The sequence below is a fragment of the Ascidia mentula genome, chromosome 8, assembly GCF_947561715.1.
Source record: "Ascidia mentula chromosome 8, kaAscMent1.1, whole genome shotgun sequence".
Taxonomy (NCBI): Eukaryota; Metazoa; Chordata; class Ascidiacea; order Phlebobranchia; family Ascidiidae; genus Ascidia; species Ascidia mentula.
This window is the reverse complement of record NC_138573.1, coordinates 2,013,494-2,039,016: the sequence shown is the minus strand read 5'-3', so window position 1 is coordinate 2,039,016 and position 25,523 is coordinate 2,013,494. Positions and strand designations below refer to the sequence as shown.

Here is a 25,523-nt window from a genome sequence, read left to right as displayed (position 1 = left end):
CAAGCGCCACGAGACTAATCTAATCTGTCTCTGTCCGACTCGGATAAAAACAGGCTTGTTATAACTGAAAGTATGCGAGAGACTGAACCGAAGCGTTTCGCTGCTTTGGGTCAAGGGTCAAAACAAGCGAACTTGATTGGTCGGAAAACCCTGAAAATTACGTCATGCGCATCGCTGTTTGATGGTTGCCATAACGATCAATCAAGTGTAGGGGTAACTTTTCCTGTCAAGAAAGTTGCCACAGTTATATATTTTGTTCGTTTACTGAGGAGTTATGTGTTTAGTTTGGGTTTGTTTTTCTTTGAATTAGATAAATGTTTATGCGTGTTTTAACTGGCAATGCCGACGCAGGTTTTTTAAACTTGCCTTATCCTGTGAAGCCTTCTGAAGTTTTTTAAATATTTTGTACGCATTTCAAGGACGCCGGTATAAATAGCATTTTAGCAGAATTACAAGTTTTTGACCTGTTTAACCTGTCGAAGTGTAGCGTCCTCGTAATTGCATAAGGTGCAACACTAAACTAAAACTGCTCGGAATGAATGTGCGGTGTAAGTTTATTGTTCTGTACAACGGTTCGTACTGCATCAACTGGACGAGTGGGTAAACAGGCGAAGCAAAATACAAGCAGATATATTTCGGTTGGTTTGGCGCCCGGCTTACTTCTTGTGCTTGTTTTGAAGCAAACCAGGGCCTTTCAGAAACATGATGAATTTGGTCCGAATCAACCAGTTGTAACGTGTGTACAGGTTGCTGTACCAAATAAGTGGAATTTATACACAAGTGTGTGTGTTTTGTGCTGAAACTTCTTGTCCTTTCGAGTGGACGGCAAAGTTAATATTTACATGTCTGAAATCAAGAACAATTTGTTAATAAAACGATTATAACAATAGAATTTGTACAGCATATAGCCTACGCTAAAAAAATTGCCAGTCGGTCTTTTGTTTACAAAAATATTGATCCTAATTTTGCAAAAAAGAAACTGTTTAAATATTTAAGCAACACAGTAACCGTTAAGTTATAAAAACAAGAAAAACGACCAACAGCTGTTTAAACATGTTTTAGTAAAAAGGAAGCTTTTACCTTCGCGCAACCCCTTCCCATAACTGGCATAAGATGTCCCATCTCTTGCCTTAGCTCTGAGCTTATTCAGAGCTGCCTCTGCCACTTCGGCCCTCTCCTCAGCGTCGTCAAGCTCGTGCTGAAGTTTTCGATACTTCGCCAAGTTCATGTTGGCTTGTTCCTCCTATAAATGTATGGCGCATAAAATTAGTTAGAAACGTTTGCAAAGGTAGTATAGCTTCAGTTGTATGGGCTACAATGATGAATCAGCAACATTTTATGGGTGTTTTTATGAATGCTTTTGCATTTGGTTTGTATCTATTTCGCGAGGAAGCTTTATATATCATTTTTGCATAGCTTTAAACAACCAAAATTGTATTAGCATTTAATTTTTTGACTTCTTAAAGGCCAAATTTCTACTCACCGTTTCTTCACATTGACGTTTGTAGGTCTTAACTTTGACCTGCAACTTGTCAAGAAGATCCTGCATCCTGGTAAGATTCTTCTTGTCCTCTTCAGCCTGGTAACTAACCTCCTTGATCCTACGCTCAGATTTCCGTAACTGTTTTGTTGTGTCCACTGTGCGGCGCTGTTCGGCGTCTAGTTCGTTTTCGAGTTCACGAACCTGAAAATGCTCATTCGTCACAATCATGTTTTAATAGAAAAACTCCTAACGAAGCATATTACATTCTTAGTGCCGCAAGCTATTATAGTAATGACAATCAGGGTATTTGTCATAAACTATATTTTGCATAGTTGTACTTCAACCAGAAAACCTTTTGAGAAAGTGTAGTTTGGTTTCATGCGTTATGATACGTGTCAGTGTTAAATTAGAAAGGCAGCTTTTAGGTATTACAAGGTTCTAAAGTCACGCGAAACATTTGGTGCTTTTGGTTCGTCCAGAATCGACCACATGTTGTTAGATTATAAGCAGGTCTGAAATTACTCTTGTTTCAAGCTTCTGCAGTTGTTTTCTTCCGCCCTTGAGCGCAACTTGTTCAGCTTCATCCAACCTCATCTGCAGGTCCTTTACATGTTGTTCCATGTTCTTCTTCATCCTCTCAAGATGTGAGGATTGGTCTTGCTCCTTTTTCAATTCCTCCGCCATCATGGCGGCCTGACAGGAACAAGATTGTGTTTTGTCATCATTTTATTGTAATTGACTTATATATAGACTGCATATGCAAAGACCCAATGCTTAACTTAATGCATATCTACCCTTAAATGAGGAGTTCTCCACATTCATCCGCTATACACACGGTACATTATTCGTAAGAATAACTCCAGAAAAATTGTTTAAAAATAAAATAAAATATAACATGCCATTGAGGTGAACATGGAAGAGGAATTCAACAATATGACAGAAGTTACCAAACGCCAAATAACGTATGGTTTACGCTATGTGATTTTTGGTACAAACATCACGAACTCACATCCAGGATAGCCTTCTTCGCTTTCTCTTCAGCATTTCTTTGTTCCTGGATCGACTCCTCAATGTCCCCTTGCATGTTCTGCAGTTCACCTTCCAGCTTTCTCTTCTGATTGATGAGAGCCGTGTTCTGGGTGTGGAGGAGATTGGATCTCTCGCTCACTTCCATCAATTCGCTCTCGGCCATTTTTCTTCCTCGCTCCGCTTGCTCCAGCGCGTTCCTCATCTCCTCAAGCTCCGCCTTGGGAAAGAAATAAAGGTAAATAACTGATTTCGTGCCATGCTATAAACAAAGTGACACTTTCGAGAACATGTTCAATTTTCACTTATAAATGGATAAATATATTTCTTTGTTCAACAAGGTATTTCTGTGACAGACGACCAGCTCATTTTATTGCCTAAAAAACAGACTTACCATAAGAAGATTGGCTCTTCTTTCCACCATGGAGATCTGCTCCTCCAAGTCGTCGTTGCGTCGATTTGCTTCGTCCATTTGGATTTGCAAATCCTGAAACAAGAACCAATGAAGAAGTAGAGGCACCAAAAACATAACGAACGAAAACAACAGAAAAGTCAACAGATACGAATACAAATAAAAACCAACATATAGCACTTGAGAAAATGTCAAAAATGGCTACAGGAATCAGCTTATGCAGGTCGGTGACTGGCGGATCTATCTTTACGAATCAATATTATATTACTGGAACTCCAAAAGGAGTAGTAAAGGACGATCAGTCAGCATATACCATTTGCATAAGTTGCAGATCTGAAGATCAGTTTCAGCACCTCCGGGCTCTGGTACACAAACACAACATACAGTATATCACGTACCTTGTTTCCAGCATGGCTATCTTTGAGTTGTCTGATCGCATCCTGGGCTTGTCGGTTGGAGTGATTCAACTGCATCTCAAGGTCATTGATGTCACTTTCCATTTTCTTCTTGATCCTCACCGCTTCCGATCGCGCTTTGCCTTCCGCATCGAGAGTCGCCTGCATGGACTCGATGGAACGCTGTCCCGCGCGTCTGTGACGTCACAAGCGAAATTGTTATGACGTGTTTTAATATAGCGGAAGCTCCAGACCTGGTGTTGTCAATCTCCTCATCTTTTTCGTGGATTCTCCTTTCAAAATCCTGTTTCAGTTGCGCCAACTCCACTTGGAGCCGGAGGACTTTGCTCTCCTCGTTCTCAAACGCAGCTTCCGCTTCCTCCAGGGCTCCCTACAAGGATTGAAGAAAACTGATGTCGACATCCGCATCTTAGTCAATGATTGAATTACCTGTAATTCTGTCCTCTCGTGTTCAAGGGTCCGTTTAGACTTCTCCAGTTCGTGGATGCTTTTCCCGCCTTCACCGAGCTGATCGGTGATGTCAGAAATTTCCTCTGCAGAAAAAAGATGTCAAGTTGTCATGCAAGACAACTAAGCATCCGAGTCTCAAAGTCTTGATTTTAGCTTTTAATATCGCAGTGGTCGACACGCTAAGTAAAGCCTTCATTTATCATCATCATGGACTTTTTACACAAAGCACTGAAACAAAATGCCCTTTTTGGATTTTTTTTATTTCTACTCAGATTCCAGACTTTTATCCCCGGTAAAATGATTTGTGTCGCCCTGACAACCTTGCAAGTTCTTATTCTCCCTTTTGATTGTTTCCAAAGCTTCCAGAGCTTCCTCGTAAGCGTTCTTCATCTTGAAGAGTTCGGTCGAGAGGCTGCGCGATTCTTTCTGCGATTGTTCCAGATCCACCCTCAGCTCCTCCTGCTTTTCCTTGTGATCCGAGAGAACCTGGGAGGCAGGAAGACATCAAACCTAACTTGTGTTTTGGGAATGAGCAACAGAAAGAATAGCCCAGTGTAAACTGTTAAAACACATTATCTTATTCCTTGTCCCTAATAAGTATCGTATACCCACCTTTGCCAATTACAAATGTTGCCTTGGTTTTTCAAATAAATACTTCGGCAAAGCAGGAATTAAGCCATAATGGTTTCGAAGCCATTACTGCAACACAGCTACTTTTTTACGTCGATACAGGACATGAAAAGCCACCGATGTGGTCACGACCACAACCCATAATCTTTGCTACAATTCTACATTCAAACTTGTTAATATTTACAATACTGACCTTATCGAAGTTTCTTTGCCTCTTATCGAGGGCCGCTGCAGCTGCATTTGATTTTTCCAGATCCACCACAACGTCCTCCAGCTCTCCTTGGAGACGAACCTTTGTCTTCTCGAGGCTGGATGCTTTCGCTTGAGCTGCCTCAACTGCTTCCTCAGCCTCCTGAAGCCGGGACGCCAGTTTCTTTCTACGGTTCAAAGGTTACTAAAGTTTTACAAAAGGTTTCTTCAGGTCAAAGTTCCACCGGTGTACGTTTTTCTGCAGTGTGCACGTAATCTTATCTACAACCAACTAGATGACTTGTTATGGGAAAGGGAAACACTTAACTGATGGATCACGTTTTGGGACCAGTGATTTACTTAAACGATGTTTGGCAAATGTTTTTGAATGTATGAAAAGATTGCATCCCCACGACCGAGAGTGGGAAAACATTAACTCGTCACACAATCAATTATTTTACATCAAATCAACGCGTAAAACGCCCTTACTTCGCTTCCTCGAGCTCCTCGGTTCTCTGTATGGCATCGGTCTCGTATTTATTTCTCCACTGCGCAACCTCAGCGTTTGCTTTCGAAAGAGCTCGTTGGAGTTCGGCTTTTGCCTCCTGTTCCTCCTCATACTGCTCCCGCAAGAGGTCATTATCGTGCCGGGCACTTTGTACCGCGTGAGCCAAAGCGTTCTTTGCCTAAAAGTATTTAGAAAGATGTAAAATAACATGTGGTTCCAGTTAACTGGACACCTTGTGAATTGTCTTGGACGATTATTTTTGACCTACCTTTACATAACTTACAATGGAATTAATCTTCCGGTAATTTAGATTAATTCTCAGTCTAAGATCAGTTCTATTGTAAATTGCAGCATGGCAGCAACGGCAGCACAATATCTTTACATAGGACTGGAAAAATACAAACCTAGTAATATATTTTATTTTATACTTCAACCAACCTTCATCTCTTCTTCAACTTGTCTCTTCAGCTCCTCCAGTTGTTGCTGCAGGGAGTTTCGTGTCCTTGTGTACTGATTCATCAACGACTCTTTTTCCTCCAAGAATCGGCTCAACTCGCCCTGTGAAACAGGAAGACTGTTAGAAATGCTGGAAAACATTGTTATAATACTCTGCCGAAATATTCGCTGAATAAATAAAACACACGTTGATTGATACAGGTGTATTTGGGCGGAGTGTTCAATGGCAGCTGTAGGCATACTGACCTGTTTGTTTAAATGCCAAACTATTTGAGGGGTTTATGCGTTCATGCATAACCCGTATCATTTCTGTTTTTTAATGTGCATTTTTTTAAGCATGATATCTCTCCGCGACATTTGTATGTTTGGGATTTTACACCAAAAAATGCAATAACAGATAAACCTCAAACCTTTTCGCTCGATAATCTGGCAAACTTTGTGTTAACTTCGCTCAGTTCCCGCTGCATTTCGTCGCACCTCGATTTAGTTTCGGACAACTGATCTTCCAGGTTGCGACTCATTTTCTCAAAACTCAACTGTAAATGTCATCAAAACATCACACAAAAATAATATGCACGCACAACATCACGAAAAAGCACCTGGTATCACTTTAATATAGTTTGTAAAATAGAAAGGGCACCAGTTCAAAAATGGGTTGTAAGCTTTGAACAAAAATAAATAAAACATCACCTTGTGCTTGGTAACGATTTCCACGTTGCTGGACATGTCATCAATCTCCATCTTCATCTCGCTCTTCTCCTTCTCAAGTTTTTGTTTCACGCGCTGTAGATTGTCCACCTGTCCTCAAACATTCGTATATTATTGTAAAATCTTATCACCAATGTTGAATTTAGGTGATAGGGAATTGTGAGAATTTTTAGGACCTGTTCACTGAGCTCAGCAAGAGTGTCCGCGTGCTTCTTCCTCATGGTGGAGACAGTCGCCTCGTGAGCAAGATTTGATTCCTCGAATTCCCTCCGGATTTTGCTGAACTCAATTTCCCGCCGTTTGTTCAACTCGATCTGCATTTAGGAAGAAAGTGATTGCAACATCCGGAGACACTGATGGTATAAATCTTGTTACCTGAGCGGAGGTCGCTCCTCCTGACTCTTCCAACCTCTCACTGAGCTCCTCCAGCTCACGCGACAGCTCTGTCCTCTGCTTTTCAACCTTGGCCCTTGCAGATCTCTCAGCGTCCAGTTCTTCCTCCAGCTCTTCAATCCGAGCCTAGAGTTGATTTTTGAAACAAAATAAACTTTGTAACGGGGTTTTGTGATTGACATATTTTGATAGGCGGGTTTTTCTTGAAATTCTCGACCTACACAGCAGTAGACATTTACTTTTCTTTGTCACAAACAAAGTAAAAGGACATTAACATAGCAGGGTTCTTATGAACTATAAACATGGCTACCCCGAACCAACAAATATTTTTCACAAACAAATACAATTCTTCCTAAAAACCTGGAGTTCTTTGATTTTCCTCTGAAGTTGAGCGATCAAAGCTTGCTCGTCTTCCAGCTTTGTGGCAAGCTGGTTGTATTCGAACTCCTTCTTCTTAATCCTCTCCTCCAGGCGCTGACGATCGTTCTCTAGGTCCATGATAGTCTCCTGGAGGAGCCTGATGTCTCCCTCTTGTTTCCTCTTCGTCCTCTCCAACTCCATCCGGATCTTCTTCTCATGCTCAAGCGAGGCCTCGAGCTGGAAATAAAAATAACAATATTTTAAATTTTCATGAAATAACTAATAATAAGATTGTGTTTGCTTGGTTGATGTGGTAAGGGTGATTGCCACGTTGTAATTGTATGGGATTGTTGTGTAATAATGTATTGTTAAACAAGATGTCCACAGTCCACCACGTTGACTTGTTCGCTGAGTAAGGTTAATAGGAAAGCAATTGTATCAAGCACACCCGTCGCATTAAAAATAGAATATTTTTTTATTAAGTGTGCCGCAAATTTTTTAATTTTTTTAGTGCGCCTTAAAAGCTTTGAGATTCACTGAATTAAATGATAAAATAATTAAAAAGATTAGTGTTTCAAAATTTACACGCAAGTTTGCCACCTTTGTATGTTTTTGTGACTTTTCCCAACCATCTAAATCCCTACCAGTTTTCAACCATTTCTGTTTAGTTGTAGAGAGGAACTTTTTAAACTTTACATTTGGGTTATCAATAAACAGTCCAAAAACATTACATCGTCAACTTGCTGTTCCAACTTGCTCTTGTGCTTGCTGAGACTGTTCACTTTGTCTTCTTCCGTCTGCAAATCATCCAAGGTCTGCTGATGAGCTTCCTGGAGAGCTTTCTTCTCCTTATGCGCTTTGTCGAGGCTCTCCTCCAATGTCATCAACTCCTCTCCCATATTTTTGAGCTAAAAGTTGAAATATCGTTGGTTATTAGGCAACACAACTCATCTTTCAAATTTTGGACACCTTGTTTTCTGTTGCGTGTTTCTCCTTTTCGACTCGTGCCAAGGTCAGCTCAAGGTCGTCGATGTCCTTCTTCAGTTCGGAGCACTCGTCTTCCAACTTCCTCTTCTTGGAAACCATGTCGTTGTTCGCTTCCTCCTCGTCTTCAAGGCGCTCCTGTAGATCTTCATACGAAATATTTAGGTTAGTTTAGGATTTAGGAAAGAGGACTTGGTGAAAGTTTCGGACCTTTGGTTTTAGATTTGTTAACAAATAAACAGAAACTAGGTAAAAAAAATTTAACCTTTGATTTTTCCCTCCAAGTCGACCTTTGATCTGATCAACTGCTCACATCTGTCCTCAGCGTCTTGAAGATTTTCTTGCTCCTGTTTCAATATATTTTTTGTCGCACTTTTTTAAAAACCAGGTTTATTTCAAACTTACATCAAACTAAGTATATGTTCGGTCGTGGTTCTAAAGGTTCTAATTTCTAGGCATTTTTGGGGACAAATGGTTTCCTTTTTTGTTTTTTGGTTTTTACATATTTTGATGAAGTTATATCAAATGTAATAACTGATAGATCTGCATTTCAAATATGTATCCAATGCTTTACTTACCGCAGTAAGTTGGAGGACAAGATCGTTCTTATCCTGGATGAGGGCAACTTGTGAGTCCTCTAGCTCCTGTCTCCTCTTCTTCTCCTTCTCCAGGTTCTCCACAGCATCCGCCATTTCCTTTTCTATCGCCTCCCGCTCCTTGGCGCTTTCGGCCGACTTGAGGAGTGGTTTGATCTTGAACATTAGCCTCATCCATTCCCAGTTTCTCACAGCGAGGTAGGCTCGAATGTTAGCTTGGATGAGCGAACAAGCTTGTCTACGGATCAATGTGAATTCAATTAAGTTATTCAAAAACTAACTGCATGCTTAGAGGAATAAATTCGCTTAAATAACCTCAAGTAGTCGCCCTGGAGGAAACTTATATCATTGAAAAAGACGTAAAAGTACAGATTAAATAAGTAAATTTAATGCTTTGTTCTCCCACCTCCGGAAGACAAAATTATGTTATTTTTTGCGCAATTTAGTCATTTTATGTTTTTTGGAAGATCGTACTTTCGTTCCAACATCTTCTTGAATTCGATCCTCATCTGCTTTCCACGAGCTTTCGCTTGCATCCTCGTGATGATGATCGTGAGCCTCTCGTCTCTCATGTCCTCCAGAGTCCCAAGCATCCCGGCTTTGAAGAAGATCTGTAAAAACATGAACCGTTAAAATTTTTTTCTGATGTTCGTGTGCTTCACTTGTACCAGGGTTTTCCACGATTTGGACGATTGGACAAAACAAGTTAAATATAGGAATACGAATAACAATTTTACTCATAATTCTGAGAATAAACAAACTGCCCCATAGTGCTGAAAACATTTGCATGTTGTATTTATTTATTTAAGACATTTTGGAAAAAACATATGCCATCATCAGTTTTGAAACAATGTCTTCAGTACTACAGGCCAGTCTGTTTATTCACGTCCCACAAGATACATATTCAAACAAACCTTCGTGTTTCCGAATCTGTACTGGGCTGTGTCTAAATCGAGAGAGGCCATGAGCTTTTCCGTTGCCTTCTTGCTATCCACAAATTGACCGTCAGGTATTGCGTTGGGGTTCAGGATTCGGTATCTAACAATTAACGGGATAAATTTGTGTGCAGAAATCTGATCAGTTTTGAGAAACGAACGTATCTAAAAATTTCATGCACAAGTTTAAAAAATGCCTGACTCCACATTTAAATCAAACAATGCCCCATACAATAAGTTATTGTTGGCCAGAAAAGTGTATATCCTTATAAGATTTTGAATTATATAAGTTAAATATATGCCGGTAATGTAGCTTTTTTCCAAAAAAAAGTATAATCAGAATACATATCATTTGCCCTTGTAGCCTCGACATTATACTTGCAAACTATTTGTCACACCTTTGACTTTATTAATGCTTCGTCAACAGATCTAAGCTTTGGGCCAAATAAACCTTTATGAAAGATAAAAAAAAAAGTCGTATCGAATCTTACCTCTGTTTGAACTCTGCGTAGAGGATTCGACTCGGGAATCCCTTCCTGCAGATTCGAATCCCTTCTAGGACGCCGTTGCATCTCAGCTGGTGGAGAGTAAGATTGCTGTCAAGATATCCTGGCTTCTTCATCTCATTGGGGATAATGCAGCGAACGAAGTGGGGTTGCGTTGATCGGAGGTTCGTCATCAGGCGGTTTAGTGACTCCTGTCGATATGACGTTTACAACGGCGTGAGTGCGTTTACAACAGGGTTGGGCAACTTTTTACTTGATAACCTTTATGGTTTTATCGATGTCCGTGCCATTTTATTTCTTTTGTGTATTGTTCATCTGCATAGTTGTTGCGTAAAATACACATGGCGAAACGTGGTAATAATAGCATGTTTGTTTCATGCTAAGGAATTGCCATCTTACCCGGTGAAGAGAGGAGACGGTTTGAAAGGATCCGCCCTTCTGTCTCCTTCCACCTCCTTTCTTTCCACCTGCCATCGCTACAGGAACACACAGAGACTAAATTTTACAAGGTTTCCTAATCTCAGGCGCCACCGAAATCACATATCCACAGCTAGGTACCAAACAACAGAGAGAAACCACTGTGGAGCACATCATTGGATTCCAAGAAGTTTGTTTGGCCATAGTGTGGTTCATCTCTGTTGTTTGGGTGTCTAGTTATAAGTAAGTTTCTGTGCCTGCCAGTTTACCAGCTAGATTAGTGCTATAATCACCAGCTGCACTAATGAAACCTTACAGGTGGAAAAAAACTGCATAACTGTCTCAAAATGATGAAAAAAATTGGCCTGGCAAATTTACTCACCTTCCTCTGGCGATAAGTAAGTTTCCCAAATGGTCGCGAGAGTTTTCATAGTGGATTTTTTGTACAAGTTTACAACCGAGTTGTTGAGAGGATCTTTGTTCTTTTCCAGCCAACCCATGATGTTGTAACCAACCTAGAAGAATTTTATTTGAAATCTGATTCATAAAGATTGTATTATTTTCCTTTGTACACATCTAGTTTTTAACTCATTACGTTTAACGGTGCGTCCTTGGAAACACGTGTTCAAGGTCATTTGGGAGCAAAAAAACTTACGATTCCCGCATAGTGGATGAGCTCAAAGTGAGCCTCGAACTTTCGTTTGATTTGTGGCCTCGGTTTGATGAAATTGTTCGACTTTCCAAGGTGGTTTGTGTACAGTTTCTCCTTGAAGGTCAAATCGGTGGCCTTGGGAAACATGCATTCCTCTTCCAAGATAGACATAATGCCGAGTGGCTGAAACAATATTTTTCGTTGTTTGTTTTTGATTTTCATATCAACACAATAATATATTGTTGGGTGCAAAAAATTGGAGTTAATTACACGAAGTAAAAAAGCAAGAGCTATTATGCTAACCATTATAAGCAAACGAAACGGTTTTGGAGCTTTTTGCGGTTGTAAATATAGTCAAAATGGTGGTAGCATTTGAACACAACATTTAGTAATTACTGGTGCACTGTTCTGGACAGATTGACTGCTGTTTAAAAACTTTATTTACCACGAGCTTTCGGGAGATTAATAATCTTGCTTCATCACGTGCTGCAATTAATGTAAATATGTTGTGTAAACAAGAATTTACACAACATGAGTTTACACAACATATTTACATAAGAATATATTTATGGGCATTATATATATTTTAAAATATTCTTTTTATATTTAAAAATAATGATCTTTGAAACGGTTTTGCTGCTTTTTGAGTTGCAAGTATGGTCGAAATGGAGGTAGCAAACATTCGTGATATGATTTTAAACATTTTCCCCTTATTTCCAACCACAGTAGAATTAAAATTTCCCGCACAACAGTTTTGAGCTGAGCTTTCGTCATTCACCTTTTCTATGAGTTCGATACAAGCCTGCAAGTCGAGCCCGAAGTCGATGAAAGTCCATTCTATCCCCTCCCTCTTGTACTCCTCTTGCTCCAACACAAACATGTGGTGGTTGAAGAACTGCTGAAGCTTCTCGTTGGTGAAATTGATGCAGAGTTGCTCGAAGCTGTTAAACTGAACCGAAAACACTTGATTGATTTTCATTCAGTCAATGGGGCAGAATTAGATTTTTAAAGCACAATGACGGATTTTTAAGCCTGGCCAATGCGCGTGCTTTGCTTCAGGCCAATTTGCCTTCGTTCAAACATCTCAAATTGATCCAGACAGATTCACAACAACCATTTCCTTACGTCAAATATTTCAAACCCAGCTATGTCCAGAACGCCGATGAAGAAATTTCTCTGGAGTTTTGTGCTCAGTGTCTCGTTGATCCTCTTCACCAACCACATGAACAACCGATCGTACACCGCCTGTGACGTCAATTACGTGAGGAATTGCGATTAAAGAAAACATTAAAACGCTTTGTTGAAAAATACTTCGTGTTTATTCCAAATTATTAGATTAAGTTTACATGTAGTTTAAGATCAAGGTTGAAAAAAGTACTTTCCTAAATATTAGATTGAAAGATTGAATATATATGATAAGCAAATGATGACACCTTTTAGGTCGAAACAGTGGCCATCTGTCTGCAGCTTATACACAATGGAAAATATATATTGTTATTCTTTTCACATATTGATAAAAAACGTTACTTTTGTTTGAACTATTCCAACTGTACGTTTGTGTACCTTAGAAAGTGCTCCAGTGGCGTAGTAAACTTGTTGGACTGTTTGACCTTTGGTGACGTAATCGTTGCCGACTCTGACCCTTGGTTGAAGCAAAGCTTTCACAAATTCAGCCGAGTTGATGCCGAGAAGGTAAGCTATCTTGTCCGCCTCTGTTATGTAATTAATATGTATTAAATATTTCCATATATGATGGGTGCGCGATTTTTGTTTCAAGTTTTTCTTATTTCTGTGATGTTATCTCTTTTTTTTTCAAAAAAAAACGTAAAACTTGGGTCGCACACGTTACGTTTTCTCCAGCGATAATGTTCAGGGGTAAGGACATTTGAATGCTTAATGCTATGCTGACACAGGCCAGTATCCATATGATGGCACTTAGCAAATGACGTGTACAACCTTCTGTTCCATCTGCCTCCGCCTGCTCCTCGCGAGGTTTCTGCTTGAACTTCATGTTTCCCATGTGCATGATGGAACCCATGATCTTGTAGATTCCGTTTTTCTCCTCTTGCGTGAACCCGAGCACGTCGAACGCAGTCTGAAAACAAACAATATTTGAGGTTTTCTTGCTGAAATCCATCTTTTTCGAACACCACTTGTTGTGCGTCACGCAGGTGGAAACTTTCGCGTTTAGACACAGGTCTTTTCTATATTTGCCTCGAAACTGTGACACACTTGCCAATTGTCCCGTATTAGACACGTGTCATCAGATTGTCTTGTATGAGACACGTGTCATCAGATTGTCCCGTATGGGACCCGTGTCATCAGATTGTCTTGTATGAGGCACGTGTCAACTTACGTCGGTGGCACAGAGCTCCTCGCCGTCGTCCAAGTTGTCCACGGTAACTTCTCCTTGCGACACGTAGCGAAAGTCATACGGGTCAGTGGTGACAAGAAGAGACTCTGCAAAAAAAAATAATCGTTTTTTTTCACTTTTCGGTCAACGTCGATCCTTTGGGTACCCGCAACTGTATACAGACAACAGAATACGAACCAATAGAGATTTTAAGACAAGAAAATCGTGTTATTGTTTAAAAAAAAAATTTTTTTCAAATTTAATTCAAGCATTCTATTTTTTGTATTTCGTCCAGGGAAGAAAAACATAGGAAATGAAACGTTTTCAACGACAAAGAAACAATTAAGGTCGTTAAGTTAAAAGCCCAGCCTTATTTAAACGATGTAAAACTTTTAACTCGTTTCCGTTTTTGTACCCAGAAGTTCTGGTTTCTTTCCCGAACAGATCTGATAGAAAATGTGGAAACCTCTCTCGCCAGGTTGTTGGAAAATCACCCGAGACTTCTCCAGCAAATCTGCGTTGAAAAGTGTTTGTCGTGTGAATACCCTTCACCCTTTTTAGTTTCAATTTATAAATCATGTTTTTATTTGAGAAATTTCACAAAATATCCCAACCTGTCTGAATAAATCGCGTTAATTGTGCATTGAACATGGTTATGGTTTAATCCGCAACGCTGGAGTGTGAGATTGTGACAATTTGGATTCAGTATGTTTCTATCCTATACCCTCCTGTTTTAGTGAAAATTAATTAAAATCGAACTTACAAGTTTCAATGTCGCCAGATGCAAGTTTTCCGGTGGTACCGAAGTGGATTCGAATAAACTTGCCCTGAAATTTGACGTAATTAAAACAAACCGATTTTGAAAGTTGTTTACACTGAATCAACATTGTTCTTGCCAACCAAATAGTTCAACTTACGAATCGAGACGAGTTGTCGTTTCTGATCGTCTTTGCGTTTCCAAAAGCTTCCATAGCCGGGTTCGCTTGGATGATCTGATCCTCCAATGTCCCCTACAAACATTTATATCTTATTGCTGAAAAAAGCGTAACATAACTTCTGCTTTATGCAAAAACACATAACCTAAATCGCGCCAACCTTTAGCGCAGAATTCATTCATAAATCCCACAACGATTTTTGGTCACTTACCTGCATGGATCCAGAGTTTGTATTGAGCAATATTATTAAGATCTTAGCACTGATTTGTCAAACTTGCCTTAGATTTGCTTTTCGATTGCTCCAATTCAGCCCCCAAAGCTGCCACGGTTGCGAAATACTGGATCACACGCTTCGTGTTCACAGTTTTCCCAGCACCGGATTCACCACTGCAAACAGAACCAACAAGTTTAAGGGAAAACCTACGGTTTTTACCATATTGTGTTACAAAATGTAAAAATTAAATTGTTATACAAAATGTGTGTAGAATTCATGTACGAAGATTAAAGAAATTTAACAAAATATGCGATAAGTTAATGTTACCAAAAACGTTTTTTTATTATACACATTTCACAGGATTGTCTTTTACAAAACAACTAAATGTTATCGGGCCCCAAAACTTTTTGTTTAAGTAAAATTATTGAACTTACGTAATCAACATGGACTGATTCTCGCGATCTGAAAAAAAAGTTTGAATGAAAACTTACGACAACACCAAAAAACAACCGAGAATAAACAACGGAACTAAAATACGTGGTTGCATTTCTGACGTCACCATCATCCGGGAGCCTTTGCCTCCCAGCCGTAACCAGTTTCCTATTTTCTCTAATTTACTTTTTCACGTTCATTGAACAGGATTTATTCACTTACTCCTCAACATATCGTTGTAAGCGTTGTCGGCGATGGAAAAGATGTGAGGGGGCATTTCGCTCCTCCTCTTCCCCTTGTAACAAGCCACCACGTACCTCTCGTATACCGGCAACATCTTGTAAGGGTTGATTGTCACACAGAACAAACCGGAGTAGGTCTGAAAAAACACGAACGGCATCTACCATGAAGGTGTGGGTTGTTTGACAGATCGTTTAACAAACATCCTTTTTGGGCAAAACTAATAAATAAAATAGTGTAGTTTGAGCTGCAGGCAATTGTGCACATCTACTGTGGCTCGTCGTCGGTAGTGCGTACTCAGTTTGGTCCCTAACGGATCGACAAGTCGACTTTAAAGTCATCACAAAGCGGAACACTCTATATTTGGCAAGTTAGCCGACACGACCTTCGTCGGTCAACAGCTGCACTGATGACACCTGTTAGGCCGAAACAATGCCCACAATTGTCTGCAGCTTACTGATTATTATTGGCTCATAGTTTAATTTTGTAATTGCCTCTTGTATTTCCGGCGATCTCTTTAAAACGAAATAACAAAGCCCGCAATCATAACAGGAACCCGTAAACTGGCGGTAGTTACTTTGCAACCATAGCACTTACGTAGATCATAAACCTCTCATATCTCTGCCTCAAGTTGTCCAGGACGGCCGGTTCGTTGAGGTAAGTCATGTTCGCCATATCCTCGATGAACGTAAACTTGGGCGGGTTTTGCTCGTGAATGTTTTCCTCCTTCACGTTCACGTCCTGTCAGTGGATAAATTGTATTGAGAATAGTTTCCTTGCGTAATTTTGTTCTAGTTGCCTTAACCTAAAATAGGCCTGTGACGTACCAACCATCAATTTCATGATATAATTTCGACAATAGGAAAAATATTACCGCGCAATTGTAGTATAAACATCTTATGCGTTTTTATGATGGCAAAAAAATGAAACAACCTAAACAACTTCATTGATTAACTGAGCCAATCACAAGGTGGGTCGTTGAGACAAAGTTATTTTACAGATTTAAGTAAAGCTTTGCTCAAAAAAGTAGATTGTTTCTGTCCAGCGCCTGTCAAACTATAAAAATATCAAAGCAGACTTTTTAATGAGTGCCATCAAAGTTTTGGCACATCAAGATCTTGCTGAACATAAACGGTCGCCAAAGTCAGAAGGGTGCAAACACTAACTTGACCACCCGAAGGTTTGCCAACCACAAATCCTTTCGTTGGCCAGAGACAGGTACCGTCTCCTGCTAATATTTCTTTTCAAAGTTTAATGTGTGTTTTGATGACGTCACCACCAACGCCGCGAGCCTTATCTATGATATGTGACGTCAGTTAGGTCAGCTCTACATAAGCCTGGAGCGCTTAATTTTCAACCGATGATGGAAAAAGCACTTTCCGACACGTTTTACATAAATAAAACAGGTCAATGTTTTCAACAGTCTCTTTTTATTCACAGAATAATCATTCAAATCAAACAATAATTTGCAAAATATCGTAACATTCCATACTAATGATTTGCACAGGGAAAAATCAATTAAACGTTCACGCTAAAACAGCAGACACTTTTCTGAAACAGAATAAAGTCGAAGTTGTGCACATCAACGGCACGAGGAAAATACTCACATTTGTGGGAAAATACACAGAACAGCAGTCCCACAAAACTATTGCCCAAACGCAAAAAAACACAACCCTTGTAAAATTGATTGACGTGGCAATCGAAATCAAGAAGCGAGGCAGAAATAAATATCGGTCAGCAATAATCCAGAGACATCACCAACACATCCACAAAAAGATCGCTACCCAGTGCATATTACCAGCTAGTTCATAATAGTGACTTAGAAACGAATGGTCGCATTCATACATTACGTGTAAAATGTCGAGAAATAAACTAACAAGACGGAAAAAGAAAAATATAAAGGGAAATTGAAACATGCCAATGGTTATTAGTGGTATTATGAAGCTATAAACAGTGTGTCCTTTTTTTCCTATGTCACAAAAGAACGGAAAAATCAAAATAAAATATGCCACAAGCAGCAAGCAACTGCGTGAGCGGAATGTGAACACTCCAAAGGCGGCTATTAGCAACAAAAGCAGTGATTCAAATGATTTCCTGTGCATATCACGCTTCTCTATTTGAGGCCTGATTAATTTTTCCACAATTTGGCAACTATTTAAATGATGTTTACATCTCATCGTTTCATGTTTTTTTCCAAAAAACTGAACTGCTTTAACGTGGTTACCAAGCCAGTGGTAACAATGGGCTACACGATTATAACTTTCACCCAATTCGGGTGCATCTTTTGCTTGCAACCTCGTTCTTATTTGGAGCTCTTTTTCAAACATTTCAGATGCGTCTCGGAAACGTTTGTAATGCAAGAGAGTAAATCCAATAACCCTGTATACTTTACACAGGGTAGTAATATGGCCTTGTTGTTGTATGGTGTGAAGGCTTGGTAAAAGAATGAGGTACCGTTGTGCCATTGGAAAGAATCCCACTTGTCCACACCCTAGAGCTATCTGCAAAATATTATCTGTTCTCCAAACACTTTTCTTGCAATCATCAGGGCCACCCAGATGGTATAACGCCAATAAGTTCCAAAAAATTTCAAGTTTAGTTTCTTGAATATTTATAAAGCTTCTCAAAAAAAAAAGATCGCGTCTCAAAGAAAAGCATGAAATATCCTTCAGACGCCTTTCATTACGTTTTGGCGCAAAGTACTTCAAAACTATTTGAGCAAATTGAAAACTTTTGAAAACCGGTGTAAATAGCTGGGGGCGTAGGCTATGGTATTTCTCAACGGTACCAGATATATTTAGAACATGGTTTTGGAGATAAATGACCGCGCTAAAAAAATCCTCGAGATTGTGGGAGTCAATGATGTTCAATAAATCTGTTGTTTTTGCACTGTCCTTTTGTCTGTGTTCTTGAACATAGATTTTGAGTCTTACAGCGGCGGAAACTGAAAGACCAAAGCAAATAAGTTTTTGCGTTGAACGATCGGGAAAAACCGCGCGTACGGTCTCATAGGGACTTAGAGAATCAACTCTATAAATTCGACCAAGGGCAGAAACAAAAACACTCAAACTTCTGTAAAAAACTCGTTTGGGGTTTAATGAACGAATTCCTGCAATTTGAAACATACTATAAGCTATGTGGAAGTTTTCCAAGTCCTCTTCAACCATTTCTCGAATTTGGTCAATGCTATTGTGTCTTGACATGATATCTTTTACCTCACGAGAAAAGTTGTCATACACAGATTCATCACCAGAAACAAAACACGTACTTGTAAGCATGTCTGCAAGATGGTATCCGTTTTTCAAATCTTCTTCTGTTTCCAGATATTTTACCATTTCCGATACAGGCTTAATTAATTCCATTTTCCAGGGTTTCCTGGATGTCCCAGAAAATCCCAGAGGAAATTTGCAAGCAAAAGGTACCATGCCATCAAAACATATCCCGTTTGGGGTAAAAGCATCATAAAACCAATCTTCTGTCTGTTGGTCATTGATGTAAGGAATTGACATGTGGGGAATAATGGTTTCGCCCAAGTTGAGGATAACGAACTGAAAGATAACCGTCAACCAGCGAAAGTAATCAAGTATTGTTTCATAATCGTCTCTAAATTGAATTCCCTCTTCCAATACATAGATGTGCTCAAAGTCAGAGTAAGGAGTAATTTCTTTTCGTGCAAGAGATCCCATTCCAACTAGGGAGTACTTGCATGGTGGAGACCCCATAATTTGTATGCACTCTTCCATGATGTTTGCCATCACTAGTTTGTATGTTATGAAAATGATTTCGTTGAGATCTTCCATCATGTCATTGAAGGTAGAAATGTTATCCTGACGCAAAACATCCAAAGCCACATTCAGGTAATTTTCGGTGATTTCTCTCATCCGCTTAATCTGTTTCAAAGCATTTCTCGCAGTCCCAGCTAAGTCACCATCTAGATTTTCCGCGCAAGCAAGACTTAACACGCGAGCACAAAGTTCATCCAGGCTACTTTTTATTTCATCTACGTTTTTCGGGTTTCTTACAATAGCTGCATTTAACAGAGCTCCACTTCTAATCAAGGAGAATTTTTGTTCTGTTTCTGTCTCGCCTTCGGCTTTACGTAGGTAAATAAGTGCCAGTTCGTGTAAAATCTTTGCTAATTTCTGTAAATCTTTCGTATTTTCTTGATATTTGTCCAATGTAATAGTTTTGCAATAAGATTTCAACTCACTGACTGTTTTTTTAATAGTTTCATGAAACTCCATGACAAAACCAAGTATAAAGTGTGTTGCCAACCACGTTCTGTTGGCTTGCTGTGTACCAGAAACACCAGTTCCGCTTTTGGCATTTCGCGCTTGGTTGATTTTGATCAAACAATCGCAACGTAAAGCTTGGTATGATATATGACATGACCTCGGCGTGTCGCCAGGCCCTCGTACGAACGCAAACACGAGAGAGAACTCGTTAACTGTTCCGAGAAAAAGTATCGTAATAGGCAAACAGTCGATTTCGTCGATACCACGAAGCACTGTTGCTGCTTTGCTGCATAGAAATATTATCTTTTACAACAAAATAATGTCTCTTGTGCGAAGTGGATTTGTAAAGGATTCTACTTGTATTAAAATGAAAGTCTTCTGTATTGTGCGTTGATACATTTTTGCAATATCCAAATACAATTTAAACAATAAAATTTTATTTTTTAAAGAGAAATAGAAGCAAAGAAGGCATTTACAAATGAGATCGAAATATTCCATCATAACTGTTACAGGAAATTCATTTTATTGTCAATATTTTCTGCGTTGGTCAACAAAATGTTGAGATATTTCTACCGAGGTCGCCAACAACCACTGCGCAATAAACATGGACACAGTTGTATCAAACACCAAAGAAATTAAATCGAATAAAATTACTACCAAATTATAACTCATAGATATATTCCAAAACTTATGATAGTCAACATTGACACCCCATCCTACAAAGCGAGTACAAAACATATGTGCATCAGTAATGATCCAGAGATATGACCAACATAACCACAAAAATGTCGCTATCCAGTACAACTTACTGGCCAGTTCGTAATAGCCAATCATGGCCAGATGATTATATGCACCCACTGCATGTTGAAGATAGATAGTCAGGGAAATAAAACGAAAAATGCCATAAATAACATGGAATTGGCTTAAAGCAATACAATAAAGACCACCTCGCGAGCCCCACTCTGTTTCGCCATGAGCGGTAGCACTGTTTGCAACACAAAACATTGGCACTAAAAGAATGTAACACGTTACAAGAAAGATGCCACTTTGCAAGTAGTAGCTGAAATAAACAGTAAGGACCAACAACATTATCATTACGTAACTTTGTTCGGGCTGTAATACATGGTTGTTTTTTTTAGACTTTATGTCTAACTGTTTACGTTCGGATCCCAACGTTTCAAAACTTATCAAAAAGTGATTGCATTGTTCCCTCATTTGATCCTTTTCAAAGCACCAAACTGCTTTGTTGTGATTGCCAAGCCCGTGAAAACAGTGGGCCAAACAGTTGTAACAATGGCCCACTTCGGGTGAATTCTCTTTTTGAAAACTCAATCTTATTTGAAGCTCTTTTCCAAACATTTCGACTGCTTCTTTAAAACATTTGAAATGCAATAAAGCCGAACCACAAACCCGATAAACGTTGCATAGATCACTTCCAAGGCTTTGTTTTTGTTTGGTGCGAAAATTTGGTAAAAGTTCGACGTGTCGTTGTGTCGACTGAAAGAATCCCATCTGACCGAAGCCAAGAGCTATCTGCAAAATTATTTTTGTGCGCCAAACACTTTCCTTGCTGTTGTCAGCACCACCCAATAGACCTAATACAAACATGTTCAAAAAAATCCCAATTATGTCGGGTCCCCCACTTTGATACTCATAATACACAGAGCTAACTTCCGATGAAATGCATGTGACAAAGTCAGGATGCATGTTTTGAGTTCGTAGACGTAATGCCCTTTGGTAAATGTTCTGAATGAAGTGAGTGTCAGCCATATCATAAACGTACATCAAGAATGGAACAAGAAATACATGTTCGTGGCCATGTATGTCCTTTTCGCCAAGAATTTCTCTAAAATAGGTTTGCAGGTCGTTAGTTCCGAAGACAAATCTCTTCACATTTCGGTGACCAAAAACGTTTAATAGATATTGCATGTTCTCATTGTCCCTTTGCCTTTTAGCTTTCAGATACACTTTCAGTCTGGCAGCACTGGAGAATGAAAGAGTAAAGAGAAATTGGTTTTGTTCTGGGCCAACAGGTAAAATTGCACGTATGATTTCATAGGAGGAATTTGACTCAATTCCCTTAACTCGGCCAAGGGCAGAAACAAAAACACTCAAACTTCTGTAAAAAACTCGTTTGAGGTTTAATGAACGAAACCTTGAGATCTGAAACAAGTTGTAAGCTATGTGAAAGTTTTCCAAGTCCTCTGTAACCATTTCTCGAATTTGGTCAATGCTATTGTGTCTTAACATGATATCTTTTACCTCACGAGAAAAGTTGTCATACACAGATTCATCACCAGAAACAAAGCATGTACTTGTAAGCATATCTGCAAGATGGTATCCGTTTTTCAAATCTTCGTCTGTTTCCAGATATTTTACCATTTCCGATACAGGCTTAATTAATTCCATTTTCCAGGGTTTCCTGGATGTCCCAGAAAATCCCAGAGGAAATTTGCAAGCAAAAGGTACCATGCCATCAAAACATATCCCGTTTGGGGTAAAAGCATCATAAAACCAATCTTCTGTATGTTGGTCATTGATGTATGGAATTGACATGTGGGGAATAATGGTTTCGCCCAAGTTGAGGATAACGAACTGAAAGATAACCGTCAACCAGCGAAAGTAATCAAGTATTGTTTCATAATCGTCTCTAAATTGAATTCCCTCTTCCAATACATAGATGTGCTCAAAGTCAGAGTAAGGAGTAATTTCTTTTCGTGCAAGAGATCCCATTCCAACTAGGGAGTACTTGCATGGTGGAGACCTCATAATCTGTATGCATTCTTCCATGATGTTTGCCATCACTAGTTTGTATTTTGTGAAAATGTGTTTGTTGAGATCTTCCATCATTTCATTGAAGGTAGAAATGTTATCCTGACGCAAAACATCCAAAGCCACATACAAGTAAATTTCTATAGTTTCTCTCAACCGCTTAATCTGTTCCAAAGCATTTTTCGCAATCGCAGCTAAGTCACCAACTAGATTTTCCGCACCAGCAAGGTTTAACACGCGAGCACAAACTTCGTCCAAACGATCGCCTATTTCATCCACATTATTCGGTTTTCTTGCAATAGCTGCATTTAACAGAGCTCCACTTCTAATCAAGGAGATTTTTTGTTCATTTTTTTCTTCTCTGCATTCGGCTTTACGACGGTAAACAAGTGCCAGCTCGTATAAAACCTGAGATGATTTTTGTAAATACCTTTCAGAATAGTCTTTCCGTCCAAAACGCCCGCAGCATTTTTTCAACTTACTGGCTGCTGCTTTGATTTCTTCATCAAAGTTAGTTTCCATGACACTTTCTTTCCAATCAAAGCTTAGTGGGAAACTGACACTGGCTGTAAACTGGCACCTTTCTGTTCGATGTTTACTTCCCAAATGAGAACGTATTGTGTGGGGTAGGGAAAGATTTTCCAACTCACGGCACTGATGTTTTGTGTCATAGTTACGCTCGGTCAAGTTTTGTCAATGGAAACGCACATGACCTGTAACTATACAGCTAGTGCGTCAGTGAAGCAATAAATCAACATAACGCTGAATTGGGCACTACTTTGTCATGATATATATGGGTATTGCCGTACATACGATGTTCAGCACTGTATATTTTATGTGTCATGCAAACTTGAAGAAGTGCAGACGATTAGCGTCAGTATGATGTTTACTTTAAAAACGGAAATATTAATCTTAACATCATATTATGCTGATCCTATATGCACTCCGTTTAGTAATTTTTAAATCCCAGAAAAAGATATACGCACGACACAGATCCCTTGGTCAACACTAAGCAGTCCAGACTGATTCCTGAAGTCTTTTACGACAATTTAATTTATCATTTATCCCATGCTAGTTGTTTTCCGTGCGTACAACTGATCCACGTGATCAAGGGGACGAACTAAGCATTCGCCCTGGACACCGACTATACACCAAGTGATAAACTCGCAGCTAAAGCTATGCAAGTAATTTGAACAACCAATTATCTTTTGAATGCTTACATTACATGCAGAGGCCAATCCCATTCGCATTTAGTCTAACCCTACAACAACTCCAAATCCATATTTGGTTTTAGACACGTCATTACGACAAAGCCAAGTTTGTCATTGTTGCGTCATATTGCAAATTCGATTATCGGAATTAGTGAAACTAAGCAGACGTTCGATTACTTGGTATCACCGGTTGCTGCCTGTCAGCGGCAAGTTTCAAGTGTTTGCTGTCTCTCAATGATATTGTGAATATATCAGCAGACACGGGGCCACCACAACATACAAATGGATGTCTGACAAGATCCAGACCTTTGGTGATCGACAGATAAACATACGACTGCTTAATTGACGCAACGTTAGCTTTTTTAGGCTTTCTATATTTAAGGGTGACGCCTTATAGTTATTTTTCCAATATACGCAAAATCGTTTTTCGGCTTTGGTTTCATAAATTCTTTTGTTGCAGGTAAATGTAGTGCTTTACAACACTCCAACTTAAGCGCTTATGACGTTTTCTTGAGCACTGATATAAATCGTAAAGGCAGCGTAACAGTACCCGTTATTTAGTGTTGACAGTTGCTAGTATTCACTAACAATGGTATTGTAAATCCCTTTTCAAAATTGTGTATCAATGTACTTGAAGGTGGACTTTTGAAACATTGTGATTATTTCCAAATACTTTTGAACAACATTTGGGCACTATATGCTATGTTTGCACATTTAATTTGACTATTTTCAGGTGAAGTATTTGTACTTACGTCTCCCGACCCTGTAAGTTTCACCAGCTTGCAACCTTTCTTCTCCGACGCTCCGACTAATTCCCCCTTCTGGTAGACGTTCTTCTTGCATGGAACCCAAACCTATATGTGAAACGTAAATGCGTAAGCACCAAAATCACAGCATTGCAGACAAAAAGTAGTTGTTTGTACTGATCGTGGCTCAGCTTTTATTAAGTTTGTTTAAAATGTATTTGTTACTTTTAATCATGTATAGCATAGGCGGTTTTTCCAAATGTGTTTGTACATGCAACAATCTAGGATAGCACATTACATACTCGTTGAAGACTTTGTTCACACTGAAAAATATTACGTTGGCTTATTTGCCGCAGACAACTAATGCATCATGAACTCAACAAAAACCCAATTTCCGGAATATTTAGGCAATTTTCACATTTTCAACTCACAGCTTTCCGTCCTGCAAACGGTTGGGATTGAATTTCCATCATATCCTTAGGCGTCAGGCGCAGAAAGCAAGCTGCATTTCCTGCTTGAACTGGATCCCACATAGCCATGGTTGTTAACTAAGTCACTGCCTACAGAAAGAAAACAATTTTGGCTGAATATTTTGTAAATTCACAGGATTTCAAGAAATCAAACAAAATTCCTCCAGTCACATCAAGCTGCACTAATGAGACCTCATAGGTCGAAACAGTGGCAATCTGTATGCGAATCACTCAAAATAATTTTAGTTTGCGTGATGTACTATACGTCGCAAATAAATAAGATAATTGAGATATTAAATTGCATGGGTACCGAAAAACATTACAAAGCTTTCTAAAAAAACTGGTTTCCCTCATAAACCGGAGGCTTCTGCGCCTTAGATTTAAGTTTTTCGAAAAGCAATTCTGTTCGAAACCAACTGCATTACAGGATATTAGCTTCATGCGATACTTACACAAGAATAGAGAGGAACGATTCAGGTTGCAGTCGCTTTAAAAGTGTTTGTTATCTCGCCTGAGATAATGAGGTACTTGCAACTGGCGTCTCCATGCTTCTTTCCACTCAGCGTACAGAACGCCAGGAATCTTATCGCGTTCAGTTCACATGGCTTCTGAAAATGCTTCAACAAACGCCGAGGTCGGTGAATGCACTGCGTGGAGTCAACTGGTGTCACTATTTTCCCTCTCTGTTTTCCAATGCCTCAGACCTAATTAACCAACGCCACAGCGTTTTTTGCCTCAAGTTCTGCGATGCAAAACTTGGACAGGAATGTGCAAGAATCTGAAATCTCTGAACG

General features: G+C 39.4%; 3 protein-coding genes across 3 annotated transcripts; all 3 read right to left on the bottom strand.

Moving 5' to 3' along the window:
• Positions 1-838: 838 nt before the first annotated feature.
• Positions 839-24,798, bottom strand: LOC145910728 (myosin-4-like). Its single transcript, XM_082997927.1, has 42 exons — positions 24,691-24,798; positions 24,266-24,367; positions 15,893-16,036; positions 15,278-15,434; positions 15,058-15,085; positions 14,688-14,796; positions 14,392-14,484; positions 14,238-14,301; positions 13,890-13,988; positions 13,478-13,581; positions 13,078-13,216; positions 12,685-12,833; positions 12,247-12,366; positions 11,900-12,070; positions 11,125-11,304; positions 10,852-10,984; positions 10,452-10,528; positions 10,038-10,243; positions 9,526-9,649; positions 9,086-9,222; positions 8,594-8,849; positions 8,281-8,362; positions 8,001-8,161; positions 7,763-7,939; positions 7,032-7,268; positions 6,654-6,797; positions 6,455-6,592; positions 6,261-6,368; positions 5,981-6,106; positions 5,553-5,672; positions 5,096-5,292; positions 4,611-4,794; positions 4,108-4,273; positions 3,767-3,870; positions 3,571-3,707; positions 3,320-3,512; positions 2,904-2,996; positions 2,493-2,729; positions 2,006-2,176; positions 1,484-1,684; positions 1,081-1,243; positions 839-846 (listed from the first exon to the last, which is right to left on the bottom strand). The coding sequence occupies exons 1-42, from the start codon at positions 24,796-24,798 to the stop codon at positions 839-841; spliced, it is 5,847 nt and encodes a 1,948-aa protein (XP_082854053.1).
• On the bottom strand, positions 18,225-19,539 carry LOC145910587 (uncharacterized). Its single transcript, XM_082997773.1, has 2 exons — positions 18,298-19,539; positions 18,225-18,239 (listed from the first exon to the last, which is right to left on the bottom strand). The coding sequence occupies exons 1-2, from the start codon at positions 19,537-19,539 to the stop codon at positions 18,225-18,227; spliced, it is 1,257 nt and encodes a 418-aa protein (XP_082853899.1).
• LOC145910586 (uncharacterized) lies at positions 20,059-22,885 on the bottom strand. Its single transcript, XM_082997772.1, has one exon. The coding sequence runs from the start codon at positions 22,822-22,824 to the stop codon at positions 20,059-20,061; it is 2,766 nt and encodes a 921-aa protein (XP_082853898.1). The 5' UTR covers positions 22,825-22,885.
• Positions 24,799-25,523: the final 725 nt, after the last annotated feature.